The following is a 21,685-nucleotide window of genomic DNA, read 5'->3' as shown; positions in this document are numbered from 1 at the left end:
GGGGGGCGGGGTGGCGATATTCATACGGGAGGCTTACTCCTTCAGGGCCCTCCCGGCCCCAAAGATCGATGGTGTTGAATGTGTCGGCCTTGCGTTGGATGTCGGGGAGAGGTTGGCGATCTGGCTGGTGTACCGTCCGCCTAACGCACCGGCCAGCGCCTTACCATCCCTGATGGAGGCGGTGTCCGGCTGGGCGTTGGAGTGCCCGGGGCTTCTGGTCCTGGGCGACTTCAATGTCCACGCCGATGACGCGGCTTCCACTCAGGCGATGGACCTAGTGTCTTCCATGGCGACACTAGGACTCTCCCAATTTGTTACGACTCCCACGCATCAGGCGGGGCACACATTAGATCTGATCTTTGCGGCCGGGATTAAAGTGAACGAAATCGCAACGGAGGCGATACCATGGTCGGATCACTTAGCCCTCAAGGCTCGTATGGAGACGCTACCACAACCCTGTAAGGGCGGAGAGCCTATTTTGGCTCGCCCGCGGAGCCTGATGGACCCGGAACGGTTCCAAACGGCTCTTCGGGATCCTTGGCCCCCTTGTGATTCCCTTGACGCCCTGGTTGATGCCTGGCAAGACCGGCTATCTGGGGCAATCAACGAGATCGCACCCCGACGTCCTCTGCGCCCTCGTTCAAGGCTGGCTCCTTGGTATACCCTGGAGCTACGCCGGTTGAAACAAGGACTCCGACGACTAGAGAGGCAGTGGCGGCGCACTCGTGGCGAAGCGGCGAGAACATCCTACAGAACGCTTATGAGGTCGTATGAGATGGCAGTCAAGGCCGCAAAGAAGAAGTACTTTGCGGCCAAGATTGCGTCTGCAAATTCGCGCCCGGCACAATTATTCAAAATAATTGGACACTTAACTACTCTGCCCCAAGGCAGACCAAACGTAAGAGAATTAGAAATAGGCTGTGAGGCTTTTGCGAAATTTTTTGCAGACAAAATCACGTCGCTCCGCCAGGACCTGCCCATCACCTTAGATACAGTACATGAGCCCGAGGCCCCTTGCCTGTCTTCTGATTTAACTCTGGATCATTTCGACCCGCTCAGCCTGGAGGAAGTTGACGGAATCCTCTCCTCTGCGCGCCCTACAACTTGCGATCTGGACCCATGCCCCTCCTGGCTAATTAAATCTTGCCTGAGGGAGCTTGAATGTCCTTTACGGGACATCATAAATAGATCCCTCTCAGAGGGGCGTTTTCCATCATCCCTGAAAGAGGCTTTGGTCCGACCCCTCTTGAAAAAAACTACAGCAGATCCGGCCGAATTGGCAAACTACCGACCGGTCTCTAATTTACCGTTTTTAGGTAAAATAATTGAGAGGGCAGTGGCGTCGCAGTTGCAGAGCTTTCTGGATGACGCTTCCATCCTAGACCCTTGCCAGTCCGGCTTTCGCCCGGGCTATGGGACGGAGACAGTACTGGTCGCCCTGGTAGACGATCTCCAACGGCATCTGGATCGGGGCGGTGTGGCGGTGCTGATGTTGTTAGACCTGTCGGCCGCGTTCGACACGGTCGACCATCGGCTACTGACCCGCCGCCTCGCCGATATAGGGGTGAGGGGGTCTGCCTTACAATGGCTCTCCTCCTTCCTCGAGGATCGGGGACAAAGGGTGGCAATTGGTGGCGAGCGGTCCCGGAGGCGCACACTGGACTGTGGAGTGCCTCAGGGGGCAGTTCTCTCACCAATATTATTCAATATCTACATGCGCCCTCTTGCCCAGATTGCCAGGAGATACGGACTTGGGTGCCATCAATATGCAGATGACACCCAACTCTATCTGCTAATGGACGGCCGGCCTGACTGCGTCCCTGAGAATCTAGACCGGGCCCTGCAGGATATGGCAATGTGGTTGAGGAGGAGTGGGCTGAAATTGAACCCAGCGAAGACAGAAGTCCTTTGTCTGGGTCGGGGCGCCCGGGAAGGGGAAACACCTCTTCCGGTCTTCGACGGAGCGCCGCTGAAAGCGGCGCACCGGGTTAGGAGTCTGGGAGTTTTACTGGAGCCTTCATTATCAATGGAGGCCCAGATTGCAGCCACTGCCAAGTCAGCCTTCTTCCATCTGAGGCGGGCAAGGCAGTTGGCTCCCTTCCTAGAGCGCCAAGATCTGGCAACGGTACTTCACGCAACGGTCACCTCGAGACTGGATTACTGTAATGCCCTCTACATGGGGCTGCCTCTGTACCGAACCCGGAAGCTGCAGCTGGTGCAGAACGCAGCGGCCAGGCTACTGTTGGGGCTCCCTAAATGGGAGCACATACAGCCTGGGCTGCGCGAGCTGCACTGGCTGCCAGTTATATACCGGGTTCGTTACAAAGTGCTGGTCATTACCTTTAAAGCCCTATATGGTCGAGGACCTGTCTACCTCAGGGACCGTCTCTCCCTATATGAACCCCAGAGAGCACTGAGGTCAGCTGGAAAAAACTTGCTGACTATCCCCGGACCAAGAGAGGTGAAGTTGCAATGCACCCGCAATCGGGCCTTCTCCTCTGTGGCCCCGAGCTTATGGAACCAACTTCCAGAGGAAATGCGGGCCCTGCGGGATCTTGAACAATTCCGCAGGGCCTGCAAGACTTTCCTCTTCCGACTGGCTTTCGATGATGTAGAAAATTAAGTACTAATGATACCGCCATCATAATAAAGAACAAATAGCAATAGCATTAGCACTTTTATAACTGTAATTAATTTTAAATCTATTAGAATTTTAATGTTGAATGTAACCTTGTTTTTATACAATGGAATGTTACTGTTACTGTTAGCCGCCCTGAGCCTGCCCCGGCGGGGAGGGCGGGATATAAATAAAATTATCTAATCTAATCTAATCTAATCTAAGAAGTGACATCATTATGCAGGGCAGTGAGCAGGGGATGAGAGAGCGACGGGCAGTGCACGAGAGTCACACCACCACTTTCTCCCTGCACTGCACTTTCCTCCTGCCTTCAAGGCAGGCTTGAAGGAGCACTCTGCGTGGGCAAGGGGGAGTAAGGGGGTGCCTGGTGGTGCCCCCAGGTGGGTAGTACCCTAGGCAGCCACTTACTCCACCTACTCCCACGTGCTGGCCCTGTCTGCCTCAGCCAGGCCTGGCATGGTTGCTGGCATCCTTTTGCTCCACAGCCGGGCCCAACACATCTATGGGTGTCCTCTGCTGTGGCAGCCAGGCCCATTGTGGTTGCTGGCATCTCCACTGCTGTCACCACAGCATTGCTGCCATCCTTTAATGCTGAGGCCATTCCCATGGCCCCCATTAGTCTCTGCTTCTTTTGTGACCTTTGTGGACTGATTTGAAGGTGACATTTTTGCATATTTTTGGCATATTGCTGGGATTCTTCCTCTAATAATCATTGGCACCTCCATACCTGACCTGCTTGTCCTAACAGAAATTTTTAGCTGTGGTGAGACAAGGTATCATTTCAGAACATTATTTTTAAAGGTTTTAATGGCAACTGCAAGTCCTCCCCCCTTCAGTGGGATTCTGTGACTTGCTGGTGTCACTTTTCAGTTTTCATAGTGACAAGGATATGTGGAACCTGAAGTTTGGCAGGAAGAAATTCACATGCTGTTTATAGTAATTATCCTACCAGTATTTTCAGAATAATAAACTATTCCTGGGACAAAGGAAAGAAAGATTTTTCAGTTGGCTTTATGATGAGGTGGCTGAGATTGCTATATCATTGCGAATAAGAAGACTGGTCTCTCAGTCAGATGGTATATTAGAACATCAGAGAGCTTATGAAATTCTTTATTATCTAGGCTCCCAATATCAAAAGGAAATTAAATTTGATAGTGAGTAAAGCCTCTGATCTCTTCTTTGGGGGGGGGGGTCTGGAGATCAAGGGATTTTATCTCCCTTTGAGGTAAATTGGTTCATACCTTTCAAACATAAAATACAAGAGCTCTGTGAGATGAAGGATAACCTAACTAGACTTTGATTGCTTCTATAGCTTTTGTAAAATTTTGTTTTCTCTATGGAGAACTTTCATTTAAATTAAAAGGCGCAGGTTATAGAATTGCTAACTTTATTGAGAGAAAGGGAGACAAACTGTCCTAAACAGCTGGCACATATAGTGGTAGTATAAATCATTGAGTTGGTTTATATTCATTAAACACGGTTATAATGGGATCCTTGTGGTGGTTACGTCTGGGGAAAGCTGCTTGAGCATTATCTGTATGCTCATGTACAGTTAAACAGTGAGATCAGTGATGGCATCTTTGTGGCATCAGGAAAGCTGTAGCAGTGTTGTTTTGTCCCATGCTGATGTTACTTTGCTGTTCCTTATGGAAGAGACAGAAGGTATAACTTGACAGTGTTGCTTCCTTAGTAAGGGAGCTGCAGCTCTGAATTTTCCAGGTATTACCTGAACAGAATGCAAAAGTAACAGACCAAAATGGTAGAAGGAAGTAGATTAATTATAAAATTAAGATGCTCTCTTCAAGACACCTGAGCCTAGTGTTAGGTTGAGAGAGTTTTAATGAATGCATTCTTTTATTTCCAAGGAGCTCATGGAACCACTCATTGTTCTCTCCCCCACCACATTTTATTCTTATGGTAAACCTGAGTGCTAAACAGTACCGAGAACTTCCAGAGTGGTAGCCATGTCAGAATGTTCTAGCAAATTAAATAAGTGTTCTTTAGCACCGTAATGGTTAACATTTATTTATACAAGAATAAGCTTTGATGATTCAGAGCTCATTTCATCAAATGCATAGATTGTCCATCAAAAGCAGCTGAATTTGTACTTAAAGTTCAAGCAACAGTAAAGGAGTGGGTGGAAAGAGAAGTAAATTTACAAGAAGAGACCAGCATCAAAAAGAATCAGTCAAAGAGTACTTAATTCATTCTGAGTGGGTGAGGACTAGGACCAGTTGTTAATAGAAATGCAGGGTAGAATTAATTATGGAAAATTATGAAAATTAATTATGGGAAATAATTATGAGGTTGGGGACTTTAAACGGTGGGCAAAGATGGCTCAGCAGGATACAGAATCTATGTATACAGGAGATGACCTCCAGAATTTTCCTCTAAATAACGAGAAGAATGTTGATCATTTAGATTTTATTGGAAAATTCAATCAGGCATACAAGTAAATAAATTCATACAATCAAACACATAGTCCTAAGAAAAACAGTAAGGAAATAGACAGGGGACAACATATAAGGGCATATACACAGACAAGGTGATACTTTATCTCTCTCAGTCTTCAAGGAACACTCTGATAGTGATACAAAAATAGGGATGGGGGAACAAGACACAACCCACATATCTTACTATTGGGGATCCTAAACTGATCAGGTTTTGGGGGGTGAATCTATGCAGCAGGGTAGGTAGGCTGTCAGATGCACCCCTTGTGCCCTTAGGGAGGGGGAGGCCTGATGACCTGTGATGCTAGGTCAGATGGGCTATGATGCTGGGACATGTGGCACATGACCTCAGAAAAGGAGATGCTCCATGATGACATTTGGAAAGTGACAGGTGATAAAGGGATTAACTATACTGACAAAGTTATCTAGAGTGACAATATAGAGTGAAATTGTTTATCTAAGTTGACACCTGATTTACACAATGGTGCTGGTCTTCTAGTTGGGCTGGGCCTTTGTCTTCCTCTCACATAGGCTGGCACAGTCTTTTGCCTTTTGACAGTAGGCTTGGAATGTCTGACAGGATGACGCCTAAGATAAGCGTGATTGCCTTACAGAAATGTTCAGGGGGAATGGTGGATACATGGGGCTTCTGCTTCGCCCTCATGGCTTCCGAGGGTACAGGAAGATGATTGCTTCTGTTGTCAATTCTTGTAATGGCTTCCATCAGAGGAGCTGAAGACCATACAGCTGGACAGCTCATGGTGGCGACTCAATCTCTTTCCTTGCACAACCACGATAGTGGGTTGGGAGTCTTCTTGGCCGGGCTGAAACTCGGCTGAGAACAAGCAGCCCTGGTGACTGGGATTCATGTTATCACATAGGCCTGCTAGGAAACTGGCAGCGGAGGCCCATGTTAGATGTGTGTGAGCTAAAAGTCCAGGCCTCTTGGCAACCAAGCTAATGATCACAATGTTCATATACTCGCTAAATAGGGGGTGCTGGCTCACAAGTGCAGACACCATATAAAATAAAGCTGAATTAATTAAGATCTAAAAGTGGTGGGCCATGCTGAGACATTAGCACCTCCAGTGAGTGAGAAAACCATAGTTTTTATTCAAATGGGGAAATAAGTGTTAAAACATCTTCATGAATTATAGTTCAAGACTCCCACATTGGATTTTCCCTTTGACGTTCTTTTGAAGGACAACAATAATTTTTAGATTACTAACAGTATGTCCTGGAAGATTAAAATGGTCCCCTGGAAGATTAAAGTGTTTCCCCAGATGTTTTTGAATAGTTGAGCTTAGTGGCTGAATAGAAGTGGCTGAGCCCACCTCAGCGGGGAGGGCAGGATATACCGGTAAGTGGAATAAAATAAATTGGAACCCAAAGTCCAAAGATCTATTTTGGCTTGAATGTTGGGGTTTAGGACTTCATTGGGGCTATCTGGATTCATAGACAGGAACCTATGCTTTTTCAATGCAAAGTGTTGAAATACAGTGTGGAACAAAGTAGGATTCTGGGAACAAGGAAGGATCCAGGAAGCAAGACTAAAAGGCTTGAATGTGCACAATGCTAGATGATTAAACAGCTTCCTTATTCCTCATACTTAGTATTCCCTCTTCCTGGTTCTTAATAGCAGTCTGTCAAGACAAGCAAATGATTGAAGACAAAGATAACTTCCGGGATGCATCAAGATTAGTGAATTTGTCTAGAGTCAATGTATTCCTACACTGAGTGGGTTAACTAGCTGCAAGATGGTACACAAACTCCGCTTAAGTGTGTGTGTTTAACCATCCTATAATGATACTACTTAATGTAATATCAGAGAGTGCAATATGGAGAGACAGAGTTGTTGGACTAGAATCTGGGAAACTCAGGTTTGAATCCAGACTTCGTCATGGAAGTTCTCTGGGTGACCTTGGGCCAGTCACACACTCTCAGCCTAACCTACCTTACACAGTTCTTTTGAGGATAAAATGGAGGGAAGAAGAATGATGTACGTTTCTTTGGATCCCCATCAAGGAGACAAGTGGGGTATAAATGAAGTAAATGCATTAATAAAATAAATGTTATCTATGTTTCTGGAATTATTTTGCTTTTTGCAAAGAAGTTTTTAAAATTTTGCTTTGTTTGGTTTAAGAAAGCTGTCAGAGAATAGGGTAGAGTGACCAGTGCCACACTGTATTTATCTGAACATCCGAGTCAGAAAGGTGAGCATTTGCTCCAATGTGTTGCTGTGCCTTCCTAGATGAATTTCTTAAACTGTCGACTCCCATAGCTGTGTGTGATATGAAAAAACTCATCCTCAACAAACCTACAAGAAAGAAATAGGATGTGCATGGAGCACATGCAGCAAGGCAACTTTAGAAGCTATGTGATGAGTAAGGGGTATACATTTTAATTTAAAACTTTTGTTTATATTTTAATTTTGAAACTTTATTGCTACATGGTTTGCATCACAATATAGCTAAACATTAAATAAATTTTATTTCAAAAAACATATCTTGTGTTTCAGAATAGAGAGAATAGAGAACAGAAAAAAGTGACAGATTCATTAGCTGATAGATTAATGAATTAATATAATAATAAAATTGTTAATCTTTAATTACTTTTTCCTTAGAGTTAAAGGACTATGAAGCCAGTGTGTATGTCGGAGGCCTTGAAATCCCTCCAGGAATTGTTGCTTATTTATATCCTGATTCATATTTTCTTCCATTTTTTGGAACTCTTCAGTCTGTAGTTAATGAGCTCGGTCCCTTCTACAGACTGTACAGTGGTTTTCATCTGGTCACCATGGGTTCCAAGGCTAGGGAGCAGAGGAACACACCTAGTTTGTTTTGTACATGCCAGTCTGGCTCTTTTTCTCACTATTCCCTTTTGCAGGAACAGAACATACTATATCCGTATAAAAGAAATAATTAAGCAATGCCCATCCCACTTTATTTTTATTCTGGTTTCCTGCTCTGTGCTTGCTATTCATCTGGCCTGCTACCTTGATTCTTCATTGTTGTGACCTTTCCCAAATAGTCATGCATCCTTTTACCAAATTATGTGGGAATCCCAAGAGAAGCTTTATCAGCTTTTGAAAATCTTCTGGCTTTCCATCCTATCAACACCTTGCAAGCTTCTCTCAGATCAGCCTTGTCTGTGCACTTCTCAACCATATACAGACAAAGACAATGAAGAAATCTTCATATTCGTGTTATTGTCGTTAGTTGTAGATTCAGAACAACTTTTTCAGCTAAAACAAAACAGATCTCTTAATAGATTTTGATACACTGATCCTCTTGTTTATGCTTTCAGGTAAAAGAGGCAGTAAAGTATGCCCTTAGTGTAGGGTACAGACACATTGATTGTGCTACAGCTTACAGCAATGAGACAGAGATTGGTGAAGCTTTCCTGGAGACTGTTGGATCTGACAAGGTAAAGAAAAATAAATGGGAATGTATATAGAATGGAACTTAAATTACACATAGGTCATGTCTCATTTCATCTTGGCTCTGGTTACTAACTATTGCAATTACCTCTCATAAACTTAGCTGCATCACAGATAAAAGCTGAGCCCCTTCTATGCTGCAGACTTCTGTTGGCTTGGAATTCTATCCATACTGTAGCTATTGGCCTTTTGTTGCAACAAAATATTTCCATGGAACACAGTTTTACAGTTTTAAGGCAATTCAGTTGCTCTGCTACCCCCGGAACTGGCTTAACTAGCACATTATTATTGAGCAGAAAATCTGATTTCATATGCCTGAAAATGAAATGGCACATAAAGATCTATTCCAGGGACAAGTAACATCTGCAGTTTCTGTGTCATTCATATAATCTGCATACTATTTTAATTAACTTGAAAGATAACAACCATCACATTGTGTAGTTTTCTGAAATGGTTACTTAAAAATGTGGAAAATACTTTTGAATGTTGACTTGGAAATCCTTAGTGTTGAGTTAGAGGGGTTTTGCCATCAAATTTATCCACACAACCTTCACTGTGTCCAGAAATATTTAAAAATAGACTTACAATTTCTCTACCCCACACTTTTGTTTCTAAAAGGCTGTTAAGAGGGAAGAACTGTTTGTGACATCAAAGTTGTGGAATACCAAGCATCACCCGGAAGATGTGGAGCCAGCCTTAAAGAAATCCCTGGAGGATCTACAGGTGGACTACTTGGACCTTTACCTCATGCACTGGCCACATGCCTTTGAGTGAGTGTCAGTGGGAGCATGAAACCACAACTGCAAGGTGGAGACCATGGGCAGATCAGCCATCACACCTGCAGTGATTAGAATTCTTTGCCACAGAACCTTCAGCTGTCTCAGTAAATTCTTTCCTGTTGTGTTTAATAAGTAGTAGGATGGTATGGAGTGCCCTGCTGCCCTCCACTTGGAAATGAAGTTCTGTAAGAAGAAACCAAAACACTTGAAATTTCTTTGTGGGCAAGACTGATCTTTTATTTATTTTATTTACTTCACTGACACCCTGCTTGTCTGCACAATGGGGACCCAAAGTGGCTTACAGTGCTCTCCTTTTTTCTGTCTTCATATCAACCCTGTGAGGTAGGTTAGTCTGGAGGGCTTGGAGGGGGGGGAGCACTTATTTCTCTTTTTCCCAACCCCCTCCCCCAGTTTTTCTGATGGAAAAATGGGGACATTTAAGGGAACACAGAAAATAAACTCCTATGAAATGTTTTCTCTTTTAGAATGAGAAAACTGCTTCCTAAGGCAAATATGTTAATACTCAAAATGTATAATGTAAAAAGTCTGAGGACCTCTTTCAATTTTTCCAGCGGAAAGACTGGGAAATTTGGGAAAACATAGAAAAAATGCCTATGAAATATTTTGAGTGAGAAAACCCTATAAAATTTGAGAAAAACCTTGTCTTAAAAAGCATTTCACTCATTCGAAATGTATAGCATAAAAAAGTCTGAGGAATACTATCGCATTTTTTTTCCTAACGGAAAACCAGAACTTTTGTAGAGCACTGAAAAAAAAAAGTTATACAGTATACAATATTTTCAGTATTTTTATTTAAATGTAAATGATTTTGGTGACAACATGCTATAATGTGTGTAATGATAATACATTATTAAATTCAGTGTTCTCAATGTTATAAAATTTAGCTTAATATCCAAACATGCTATCTGTTGTGGCCCTGAGAGTTTCTGTCCAAATAATATATTTTGTTTTCAGCCTTCAGTGTTTTTGTTTTCCTGTGTCTCAGATGGCAAAAATTAAAGAAATATGTGTTATGGTAGCATAGGGTGCAGCAGGGTGCAGCAGTTTGCCACGGTTTCTCAAGTATTGGGTGTACTTTCAGTTTTTCTTACAGAAAATGACAACATTCATACTTTCAAATTTCACAAATGGTAACATTTTATAAGTTATAAACAGTGCATTTTATATTGTTCAATCAGTAAAAGAAGTCTAGGTTTGATAGGAAAGTATTGCATATTTCAATTTTTCCAAAAATGTATAGTCCCCCACCCCCCCACCCCAAAAAACAACAACAACCTGGTGGAGAAACAGACTTTTCCCCCATGGCTTCAATATTTCTGGACATTTTACATCTTTAGGTAAGGCTGAGAGTGTGTGTGAGACTGGCCCAAGGACACCCAGCAAACTACCATGGTAGAGCTAGAATTCAAACTTGGGACTATTGGATCTTAGTCCAGCATTCTGACCACTATACCATGCTGGCTCTCTCTTGTTCAAGAATGTCTTGTCCAAGCAACTGATGCCTGCAGAGCAGTACTAAAACCATCTACTTGCTATGTATAAACCAGTTGCTCAAACAGTAAGTGGGAATAGTAACATGAGAAGAAAGAAATGCCATTTCTGTACTGGATTTTATGAAATGTACATTAACTTGCTTCCAGTAGGCTTAATATTATTACTATATCTGTTACCTAATAGAAGAGGAGACAACCTGTTCCCCAAGAATCCTGATGGCACGATGCGCTATGATTACATTGACTATAAGGAAACTTGGAAAGCCATGGAGAAGCTTATTTCAAAAGGCCTTGTGAGGGCTATTGGATTATCCAATTTCAATAGCTGTCAGATTGATGATATCCTCAGTGTAGCTTCTGTCAAACCAGCTGTGCTACAGGTAAGGTAGAAGCACGAGAAAAGAGGCAGATCACTTCCTGAGTCAAAAATTTTCTAAATCTATGAGAAATGAACCATAAGGATTGTTGTTGGAACCGAAGAGAGGTAGGGATGTGGCAAGGAACTGCAGCAGAAGTTGAGAATGGAAAGTCCAGGACAAATAAGACATGCAGTCATTTAAGGAGAAAATTGTCACTTCCTCCTTTGAAGATAGGTTTCGGCAACTTGAACATTTACCAAAAAGAGTGCTTGTTTTTTTTTTTTTCCTTTTTAAAAACCAGGTACAAAATCCTTCAACTTCCCCTCCACCAGGGGCGTAGCCCTAAAATGTTGGTTGGTGGGGCATTGGGAAATCCTGCGGGGTGGGGGAGCAGGGAAGAGAGAGGAAGGAGTGGGAAGAGAGAGGGAGGAGCAGGGAGATCCCATTGACAGGCAGGCAAGAAGACAAGTGTCCTTACCTGCTGGCCATTCTCGTTCACCCTGGCCACTGCAGGAGAAGGAGACCCAGCTGGTATGATTAATACTTGGCGAGTATGTGCTCTGTGCTACAGTAGCAGGCGAGCGGTAACTATGGAATAGCCTTGCTACAGTATGTGTATGTATTTTGTTGGGCTTGTTGTTCTGTGGCTCTCCTGGATACAGCTGGATTTGCTTTCCCTTTTTCATTGTATTCATGCTCTCATGAGCCAGTCTTTCTCAGTAGGAAAGCAAAGTTTAAGTGAGGAATAACAACAGGCCAGTGAGGTAGATGTGTGTCCATACAATTTCACACAGCACATTTCCTCCGTAGACTGAGGATTTTGAATGTGGGCTTTCCATACAGCAGGCTCATACTGACCAGTATATATGGCTTTCTCTCTATTCTTGCACTGCCTCATAAGAGTTGCAGTTATTTTTCTGGGAAGACTATGGCTGATCCTGCACTAACCTTGCTCCGCGGCAAGCTTCCGTTTCTCTTCAGAGCAAGCTAGCAATTTCGCACCAGCTGCTCTGCACTGCCATTTTGCGTGGGGAAAACCCGCAATTTGCCGCACTGCAGCGTAAACCTTTTTTTCAGGTTTACACTGCGGCACAGCAAATCGCGGGTTTTCCCTGCGCAAAATGGCGATGCGGAGCAGCTGGTGCGAAATTGCTGACTTGCTCCAGAGAGAAACAGAAGCCTGGTGTGGAGCAAAGTTAGTGCAGAATCAGCCTATAGTTTGTAGACAAACATATAGCCCTCACTCTGTGTTGTGATGCCTTCACATATTCTTGATTAGCACACAAAACAATTTGCATACAAAAACTCACAAAGCCCAGCCATTTATGTTTTCCCATGGGTCCTAGATTCAGAGCATTGAGCATGACATTTCTGTAATGAATGTCAATAAATCAAAAGTACGTTTGCAGCTTAGATAACACACCTCAACAGCATACTCAAGATAGCTACAGCATAGACGTTTTGATGCAACAGTTCAGAGCAAGAGGTGTCAGTTGTCGGAGACTGTTAAATAAACAAAATATAGCAAGAATGCTAATGTTTTAAGCATGATTTAATTTTAAGTAAAAAAATCCCTTTGATTGTGTTTGTTTGTGTCCTTTATAAAGTTTATACCTCCGCTACCTGGCATTAATTACATTTTATGACACACACGGCATGGCCCAACAAGGTCTCATTTGTGTTAGATCCAGCCCTCATAACAAATGAATTTGCACCCCTGCCTTAGAGCTTTTTAGTGTGAAAACTCTTCAGCTTTTTTTTTTAGCATGAGAAGTATGAGGTCTTTCCATTTGGGGATCATGTGGCGTGAGAATGCCATATTGACATTTATTTGGTTCTGGCACTTTGTGACCTGATCCTGCCTACAATGCAGGTTGGTGGGGGCCAATGCAGGGTGTGAAAATACAGTGTGGCTAGCAAGTGTACATCTGTCACTGGGAAGTAGCTTGTGTAGGACTATCTTGGCCTCACAGTCAGTGTTGAAAATTTCCCCTGGAAACTGCTTTCTAATGTGATTTTTTTTAGCAATCTGATCATTACTGCATGTTGCCTTAATAGGTAGAATGTCACCCTTACCTAGCCCAGAATGAATTGATAGCTCATTGCCATCAGCGAGGCCTGGTGGTAACTGCATACAGCCCTCTTGGCTCGCCTGATCGAATGTGGAAGCACCCAGATGAGCCAGTTCTTTTGGAGGAACCTGGAATTAAAAAACTGGCTGAAAAATATAGTAAATCTCCTGCACAAATCCTGCTCAGGTAATAATTGATTGGCAGTTAGCTGAAATAATAGTGTGGCTCTATTAGATCAATTTTCTGAGTGGCTCATTATTAAAATGTATACTTAAGAGTCCAGTTTTCTGTTTCATGATCTTGTTTCTTAACTGCGAGGAAACATTTTGAACTTCTTTTTCACTTCTTATGCTGCAGGCTTTTGACTCCTTACTGATTAAAGATTTTTGTGAACTTGCTTGTTTATTTATGAGATGTATTTCTATCTTACCTTCCCACTGTGGTTCAAGGTGGCTCACAATAGTAATGAAAACAGACAAGGAGAATTCAGGGTTTAAAAAAAAAAACCAGATTAGATTAAACAGCAAAGGAAAAGGCATTTTCACACAGACATTCGTTCTGGGTTTGTTCTGGGTTCACTGCTGTTGGGAAGTGAGGTGTTTTCCTGCTTCCCCACACCATTGTGGTGCATCTGTACCCCTCCTAGGGTTTCCTTGGCTTTTCTCTCCTCTTTCTCAAACCTGCTTTGTTGCTGAGAAATTTTGGATTTTCCCACCTATATGGCAGCCATTGGCACTAGAATATTGTTATATTGATACCCTGTTGCAGCAGTATTTGTAACAGGTTATCTGAATTTCTAGATTTCTTTCTTTTTTAAAAATCAAGTCTCTAGGCTTTTCCCTTGCTGAGATATGAGGGGAAAGACATACCGTATATTTGCAATGGAAGGGAATAGTTACTCTTTTATATTAAATGAGAATGCGGAAAACCTGTTATGCATACCGCTGCAACAACATTTCAATATTCTAGTGCATGTTTTAAAAAAAAATTGCAAAAGCCTCAGTGGTGTGGGGAAGGAAGATGGCTGCTCCAGGGGGACTGAGCCAGTGAAACTGCAGAGAATCCTGCTTTGTGGAAGCCCCGTTGCCACTGTGTCTTGTCAGCAGCCACACCAGCAACAGGGAAACCACACAGAGGTATCTGCTAAATGAACAGATCCTATAGAAGGAAGCAAAACCAGAGAATAGATTTAGGGTAAATTAAGACTAGGAGCAGTAACCATGTAAAACAAAATTAGTTTCTGTCTGGCATCTAAGTGCCAGCAAAGATGGTGCCAGACTAATCTTTTAGGAGAGGCTATTCCACAAACATGGTACCACATAGCGTTTGCCACCTACCTCAACTTTGTGGGAGCATCCAGAGCAGGGCTTCTGAAGATTATCTTTGTTGCGGGGGCTAAGAGAATGGGGTGCCTGGTGAGACTACTACAGAACATCAGGATGACATGGTTAGCTGTTACCAAGTGAAGGGTCTTCTCAGTTGCGGAGAGCCAGTTTGGTGTAGTGGTTAAGTGTGCGGACTCTTATCTGGGAAAACCAGGTTTGATTCCCCACTCCTCCACTTGCACCTGCTAGAATGGCCTTGAGTCAGCCATAGCTCTGGCAGAGGTTGTCCTTGAAAGGGCAGCTGCTGTGAGAGCCCTCTCCAGCCCCACCCACCTCACAGGGTGTCTGTTGTGGGGGAGGAAGGTAAAGGAGATTGTGAGCCGCTCTGAGACTCTTCAGAGTGGAGGGCGGGATATAAATCCAATATCATCTTCTTCTCCTGCTGTGTGAAATGCACTCTCATATGATAACTGTGCCCTGCTGTTTAATTTCTACAGGGCATGCAAGGCTTAATTGTTTAGATTGGCCTTTGGAGTATAATCCACATTTGGGTTGTTTTTGTTAACAGCATGATGCTAGCCACATATTACAATACTTTAATGTTAGTATTTTATATTTGTTACCATTTTGTGTTGTTTTAACTTATTTATATGGTTTTAATGTAAGCGGCTGCAAGGCCCTTTGGGTGGGCGACAACTAAAAAAATAAAAGACAGGCTCAGCTCCTTGCAAGCCCAGTTATAGGAAGAACAGAAATCCTGGAGATAATGAGAAGCTCACAAGTAAGAAAGGAGAACATTGTATCAAGTTTAAAGATGGGCACAGACTGGTCCACAAATCATATTTTGTCATGGACCAGGGGGGCAGTTCGTGGTCCATTTGCCTGGTCATGCATTTGCAGTCTTGATGGACTGCCCATGGACCGTGTTTTTTTTAGGTGGTCAGTTTGGTCCATTGGAGCCATCTGTGGGCCAGACATGCTGGCACCCAGGGAACGCTTTGAAGCTGTACTGCTGTTGTGTGGTGCCACAAGTGAGCTCAGGAGGCATTTAAGTGCCTTTTGAGCCCACTTCTGAGTCACACCCATCACAGACTCCATGAACCACAAACTGGTTTGTAAATCAGGAAAGTCTGTGGAAGTTTGTGGTTCATGAAATTCATGAACCTCCATAGACCCCAATTTTTTTGGTCTATGCCCATCCCTAATCAAGATTCTTAGCTTTAGCTTTAATGGAAAGGTTTGAGTATGTGCATCTTCTTAAAAGGGAGTCACTGACTTTGAGAATCCACTGTGGTTACTTCAAACAAACTAGTCTGGAGCTCCACATGTTAAGACGACACTGTGTAGATCTCAGTCCTGAATGGGCCTTAAAAGGCATAAGAGGCCTGAAGAAACATTGGGGAAAGTAGTAGTTAGTATTTCCCTGCTGGGCTAAACCACTGAATGTTGCTTTGACTGTGTGGGAGGAATAATATGCTCTCTTTATCCGTATTACAGATGGCAAGTGCAGCGCAAGGTGATTGTTATCCCCAAGAGTGTGACTCCTGCACGCATCCTGCAGAATCTCCAGGTTAGTGAGGCTTTCTGCTTGGACCTCCAGTAGGAGAGAGCAAATAGAAGTGACTAGCAATGGAAAGACTTCCATTTGGTCTTTCCTTGGTAATAGTTTATAAGTAAAGCAAAGCAGCATCATACAGTGTGGTTGGTGAACATCTCTCTGTTTTCATTAGAGCTACTGTATCTCCCCGTTTCCAGTTTGCTCTAGGTGGCATCTGTGGTAGATTCAGAGAGAAGATGTTTTGGAAAGCATCAAAAGAATCCCTGAAACCATGGCCACAGTTTATTTGCCCATGAAGGAGGACAATAAAATGCCCAAGATAAACACATTTCACCTAACATACAAGGGGGAAGGATCAATGAAGGTTGTAAAACCTGGTCTGTAGCATGGAGCATGTGGTACTTTCCAGGTAACCTGATTGGGGAAGAATTTGGAGTATCTTCCATGAGGGCAGGAGCCCTGGCTCTGGATTGGAGGAAACTACCATCAAAGCAGGCAGAAGTTTTTTAAAAGGCAGAATCTCCCTTTGTTCTTTGTTCAGATACTTTGCCCAAATGCTGGGACCCAAACTCCTCTTCAAAGGGGACAGTAGGGAGTTTCAGAATGTGTTTGCTATCACCAAAGGTAACTGTCTAGTATTGTAACTTAGACAGACATATGTTTTATCTTTTCCTTAGCTCTGTCTCACTAAGCATGAGAGCCATTTCCATGTATATATTCTAACTTGATATGTGGTAATAAAGTTTCTTTCTGTTTAAGAAAACAGATCTTGATTCAGATTCTATCCACATGACTAAACAACTCCTGCATGCTAAGAACATGCATGCATGAAGGAGCTAAGTTACTGGGAAAGCTTCCCTTTGTACTTGCTTAGAGGCAGCCTTACCAGGGTTTCCCCAGGCACTGGTTACGTGATAGACTGGATTTTGTAACTTGGAGTGGTAGCACAAAAAGAAACATGCTTTTACATGCAAGCAATCATGTACCGTGCATGTAGGAACACACAGGACCAGGACAAATTTGTGACAGCATCAGTACACTGTTGTGAGTAAATCAGCTGGCTTTCAGGCTCCTGGTTTGTTTTGATGTTAGATATTAAACTACTGGTTCAGAATATCTAGGCCTTGCAGTCTAAATGTTTGTTTGTAGAACTTGTGATGGTTATCCTGTGCTTTAAAGAGGCTTTCTTTTCCTGCTTTGTTCTTGGTGTATTACTGACAGGACATAAATTCACTGTCTGCCCTTATGTTAATAAAGCCTTTCAAAATTCAATTTTAAACATTGTTCACATGTGTTCTTCTTTTGGATTAAAATGATATGATCATTATCTTTTTGATGTTTCTCCTAAGGCTTTCCTTTTAAGTTTAAGCAAAAATAAATCTTTTTAAACATTATTTTGGTCTGTTGTGTGGGTAAACAGGTGTGTAGCTCTTGCAAATGCAATTACATGTCTGATCTGCACACACACTGATTTCCTTTTGGCTATATTACAGGTTGCTTGAGCAGATCTATACAAGTAGCTACTGCTTTTGATCTGCCTGTGACTTTCAATTTTTTCTCTTATGAATGTGGTAACCTCTTTGCTTATTTTGAAATTGCTCTTTCTGGGATGACAGGAGGCAGGACTAAGATGACTTCCTGCAAGGCTAATATTTTTCCTAGAGCAGGCAACTCCTTTGTCTGAGTCAAAAACATTTTTAAAGGTGCAAGAGAACACAGAAAAGCAATTCCATCTTTCATCCTACCCAGTCCCATCCTCAGTGAAATTTCTGTTGAGCATTAGAAAGACATTTACTCCTCTGTAGTCTCTCTGTAAGGTGGTACAGAACTTGTTAAGTCAAGAGGATGGAAGACAGGAGAGCATTTGAATCCTGGACATTTGTAAAATTTAAGAGAACTGCAAGAAGAGGATGTGAGAACAGAGCATGATTGGCAGGAGAAGAAGAGGGCTACAGAATAATACAACCCATGTATCTAAATATCTATCATGGAAGCTAGTGTGGTGTAATGGTTAGAATGTTGGATTAGATCTGAGGAGGCCCAGGTTCAAATCCCTACTTGCCAGAAAAGTCACTGGGTGATGTTAGGCCAGTCATTCTTTCTCAGGCTAACCTGCTTTACAGGATGTTTTATTTAAAACATTTTTGTGCAGCCTTCCTGCCCAACTCAGGGTCCACATGTTGTGAAGATTAATACAGCATTTAAATTCATTCTCTCTCTCTCTCTCTCTCTCTCTCTCTCTCTCTCTCTCTCTCTCAAAACATAAAGACAGTTAGTGAAGGAACACCAAACAAAACAAAAGTCTTCATCCACTTGCAGAAGAGAATGATAGAGGCAGAATGAAGAGACAGATAAATCTGCCTCAGGAGGGAGTTTCAACATTTCAGTGCCATGACTGAAAAGGCCCTTCCTTGGGTTGCCACCCAGGTAGCCATAGATGGGAAGACCACCCAAAACAGGGCCTCTGAAAGTGACAGCAAAGGTAGAGTAGGATGACATGGGAGTAGACTGTCCTTAGTTGTAAAGATAATGTGCATACTGTCCTGAGCGCTATGGAGGAAAGGCAGAATAACAATTTACTGATTGATTGAACAAACAGCTATTTCTGAGAGAACTGAAGGAATTTGATTGTTGTTCAATCCATGGTATAAGATGAATGGGTACAGACAGTAATTCTAAGCTGAACCATAATATGCTTAATAGAAAACCATATCAGTAGCTTCAAACCAAGAATTCCATGGTTTCCATACCAACAGCAACTCTTTCCAGGCTTCCATACCTCTCATTCAGGGCTCAGTCACTCACCCAGCTAGTGTTTCTGTAGCTAGCTGTATTGAAACTGAGTGGTAATAACCTTGGTCATGGGATTTTTCAGATGAGAAACAGGGTAAATATCTTGCTGGAAATCCTTGTTGGGACTCTCAAAGAAACTGGGAATGAACTATATTCTATATAACCTGTCCATTTGACATACTAAGTAACAGTTGCTTCAAGGGTGCATTCATACTACACTAAATAATGCATTTTGCAACTGGATTTTTACTGCATAAGAATAGTAAAAATCCAATTGCAAAATGCATTATTTAGTGTAGTGTGAATGCACCCCAAGTGAGGGGAAGGGCCTGCTAACGATCTATACATAGGAATAACTAAAGCAGAAATGTTTATACCACTGATCTCTTTAACAAGGTTTATATCAGTGTACCCTCTGTAAGAGGAATATAGCATATATAGTTGCTAGAAAGGCAGATAATGTGTTATTTAATAAGATTAAATAATGAAAGCATTTATTTCTGGGTTTAGGTGTTTGACTTCAAGCTAACAGCAGAAGAAATGAGCTATATTGGGAGCCTAAATAAGAACTGGCGATACATCGTTCCAATGGTCACGGTAATGTTGTCTGTACAGTGCTGTATAAGGCATTTTCACTATATTTTATAAGCCTACATTGAATATGTTTAGTGTTCTGCTCCTTCAGTCAGACTCAGACTTTTCATGATTTCCTCTCTTGGTTATAGGTCAGCTCTCTAAATTAAAAACCACCCAAGCAGAAAACAATTTATAAGATGTGGTAATCTTTTGAGATTTGAGTTTGGCTAAGACCAATATACCCTTTGCTTTAATTTAAAAACAGTACCCTATACACTTGGCCAAAATCATTGCAGTAGCCTTTTTAAAAAACCACAAGAGCTGCTTCAGATCTGATGTAGGTGGTATGGTACCATCTTAAAGTACTTCTGTATGGTACTAGCCAGGACTACAACCTCTGTGGGCATTTTAGCAAACAGATAGGCTTTAAATACCAGAAAATCTCTTGTACCAGTAGCACAGAGAGGGAACTTTCTATGCAATCAGGCTGATCCATGTAGTCAGTAGTTTTGAAAGTTTTATGGCCTCTGCATATAGATCCAGAAGTAATTTTTAGCTGCAGCCATAAAATCTGCATCATTATGAAGTAGGCCTAAGAAAACAAGAGGCTATGAGCATCAAGTATTTTTCCACTATGTAACTTTTTTGGAAGCTGCCTTGTAGCTGCTATTTTTATTTGTGTTCAGAACAAGTTTCTTTTTAAAATCTTAATAATTGTACATAGTATTGTTTGTGTTACATGTCCTCTAGTGGCTCTCAAGATATGAGACAGCTATTTTAAATACTGGAAATCTGGAATAATGATAGATGGTTTTCTTAAATATTGTGTGATGAGAGGGTTATGGTATCAAGCTTGCTTCCTCTCTGCTTAAGTATCTTCTTATACCTTGATTGCATATGTTCGGATTCCTTATTGTTTCACATCATCTCTTCCAAAACTTTTATTTTTATACAATATATATGACCTACAATTGCCATCTTACAAAATGCAAAGACAATTCTGGTCCAAATTGTTTTTAAAACAAAAACAGAGCAAAACAATGAATGTTGCTTCAGTAACAGTTGTCTTGCTGCTGTAACAAAAAGGTGTAACTGTAGCAATTTGCACTTAATAGAAGGGTCAACTCTAGAGGCTGCCAAAAGAAGAGAGAGAACAATTTTGCCACTATTTGTAAACAAATGATTGAGAAATCTAGTTGCCTTTGCAATTTCAGCCGTGATAGTACTTTATTTTGACTGTCTCTTTCTGTTTCATAGGTGGATGGCAAATTGGTAGCAAGGGATGCTGGACATCCCCTCTATCCTTTCAATGAGCCCTATTGACTCCTGCAGTGTGTAAGACAAAATATGAAACTACACTCAAGGTTTCTTTTGCCACAGTTTTTCTATATTAAAAAAATCTAAATCAAATCCTTTTTTCTGTTGTATTCTTTTTGATGTTTACTAATGGCACAGTTTTGATAAACATGTATAATTTAAAATTCTGTAACATTAAACATTCTATTAGATCTTAAATAACCACATTTCAAAATCTGTGCCAAGATTGCCATGGAAATGATAATACCTGTGGAAGAAGTAGAGATAAAAGGTCACAAAGTGAAGGTTCTAAAAAGTAAAATAGCAAAAATCTATATCTCTTCTCTTGATCCAAAATTAGCAAAGTGACACTTGGGGTGTGATAATAATGTTAATAGAATTGATCCTGAATATGTTCTATTTATTTATTTATCTATCATTTATAACCTGTTCTCCCAAAAATGGTTCAGGGCAGGTAACAACATATAAAATTACAATCAGTATAGTACAACATACAACATTATTGATTAAAACAATGGATAAAATTTATTAAAATGCCAGGATGGTAACACAAAACATCCTTATAACCGAAGCCATCTTGTAACAAATACAGCTTGAAGCAGAGGAATAGGCTTGGTATTATTTCTGCTTTTAGTGCTGGATGAAAATACCATACTACAGGGGTGGTCAACGGTAGCTCTCCAGATGTTTTTTGCCTACAACTTCCATCAGCCCAGCCAGCATGGCCAATGGCTGGGGCTGATGGGAGTTGTAGCAAAAACATCTGGATAGCTACCGTTGGCCACCCCTGCCATTCTGCTTTCTAACCAGGGCTTTTTTTGAGCAGGAACACAGTTCCAGCTGGCTTGGCAGCGGCAGACCCAGC

General features: G+C 42.1%; 1 protein-coding gene across 3 annotated transcripts in view; it reads left to right on the top strand.

The window, feature by feature from the left end:
• Window positions 1-20,913, top strand: part of AKR1A1 (aldo-keto reductase family 1 member A1) — a 49,525-nt gene extending 28,612 nt beyond the window's left edge. For all 3 annotated transcript variants that reach the window (XM_060231707.1, XM_060231709.1, XM_060231708.1), the window contains 7 exons: window positions 8,395-8,514; window positions 9,146-9,297; window positions 11,005-11,200; window positions 13,238-13,437; window positions 16,074-16,146; window positions 19,438-19,524; window positions 20,761-20,913. In XM_060231707.1, coding sequence (XP_060087690.1) covers window positions 8,395-8,514; window positions 9,146-9,297; window positions 11,005-11,200; window positions 13,238-13,437; window positions 16,074-16,146; window positions 19,438-19,524; window positions 20,761-20,826 — 894 coding nt within the window. In that variant the 3' untranslated portion in view covers window positions 20,827-20,913. The remainder of the gene's footprint in view (window positions 1-8,394; window positions 8,515-9,145; window positions 9,298-11,004; window positions 11,201-13,237; window positions 13,438-16,073; window positions 16,147-19,437; window positions 19,525-20,760) is intronic.
• The last annotated feature ends 772 nt before the right edge of the window (window positions 20,914-21,685 follow it).

Source organism: Heteronotia binoei, chromosome 2, assembly GCF_032191835.1.
Source record: "Heteronotia binoei isolate CCM8104 ecotype False Entrance Well chromosome 2, APGP_CSIRO_Hbin_v1, whole genome shotgun sequence".
NCBI lineage: Eukaryota > Metazoa > Chordata > Lepidosauria > Squamata > Gekkonidae > Heteronotia > Heteronotia binoei.
Note: the sequence above shows the minus strand (reverse complement) of the source record. Positions and strands in the feature narration are given on the sequence as shown.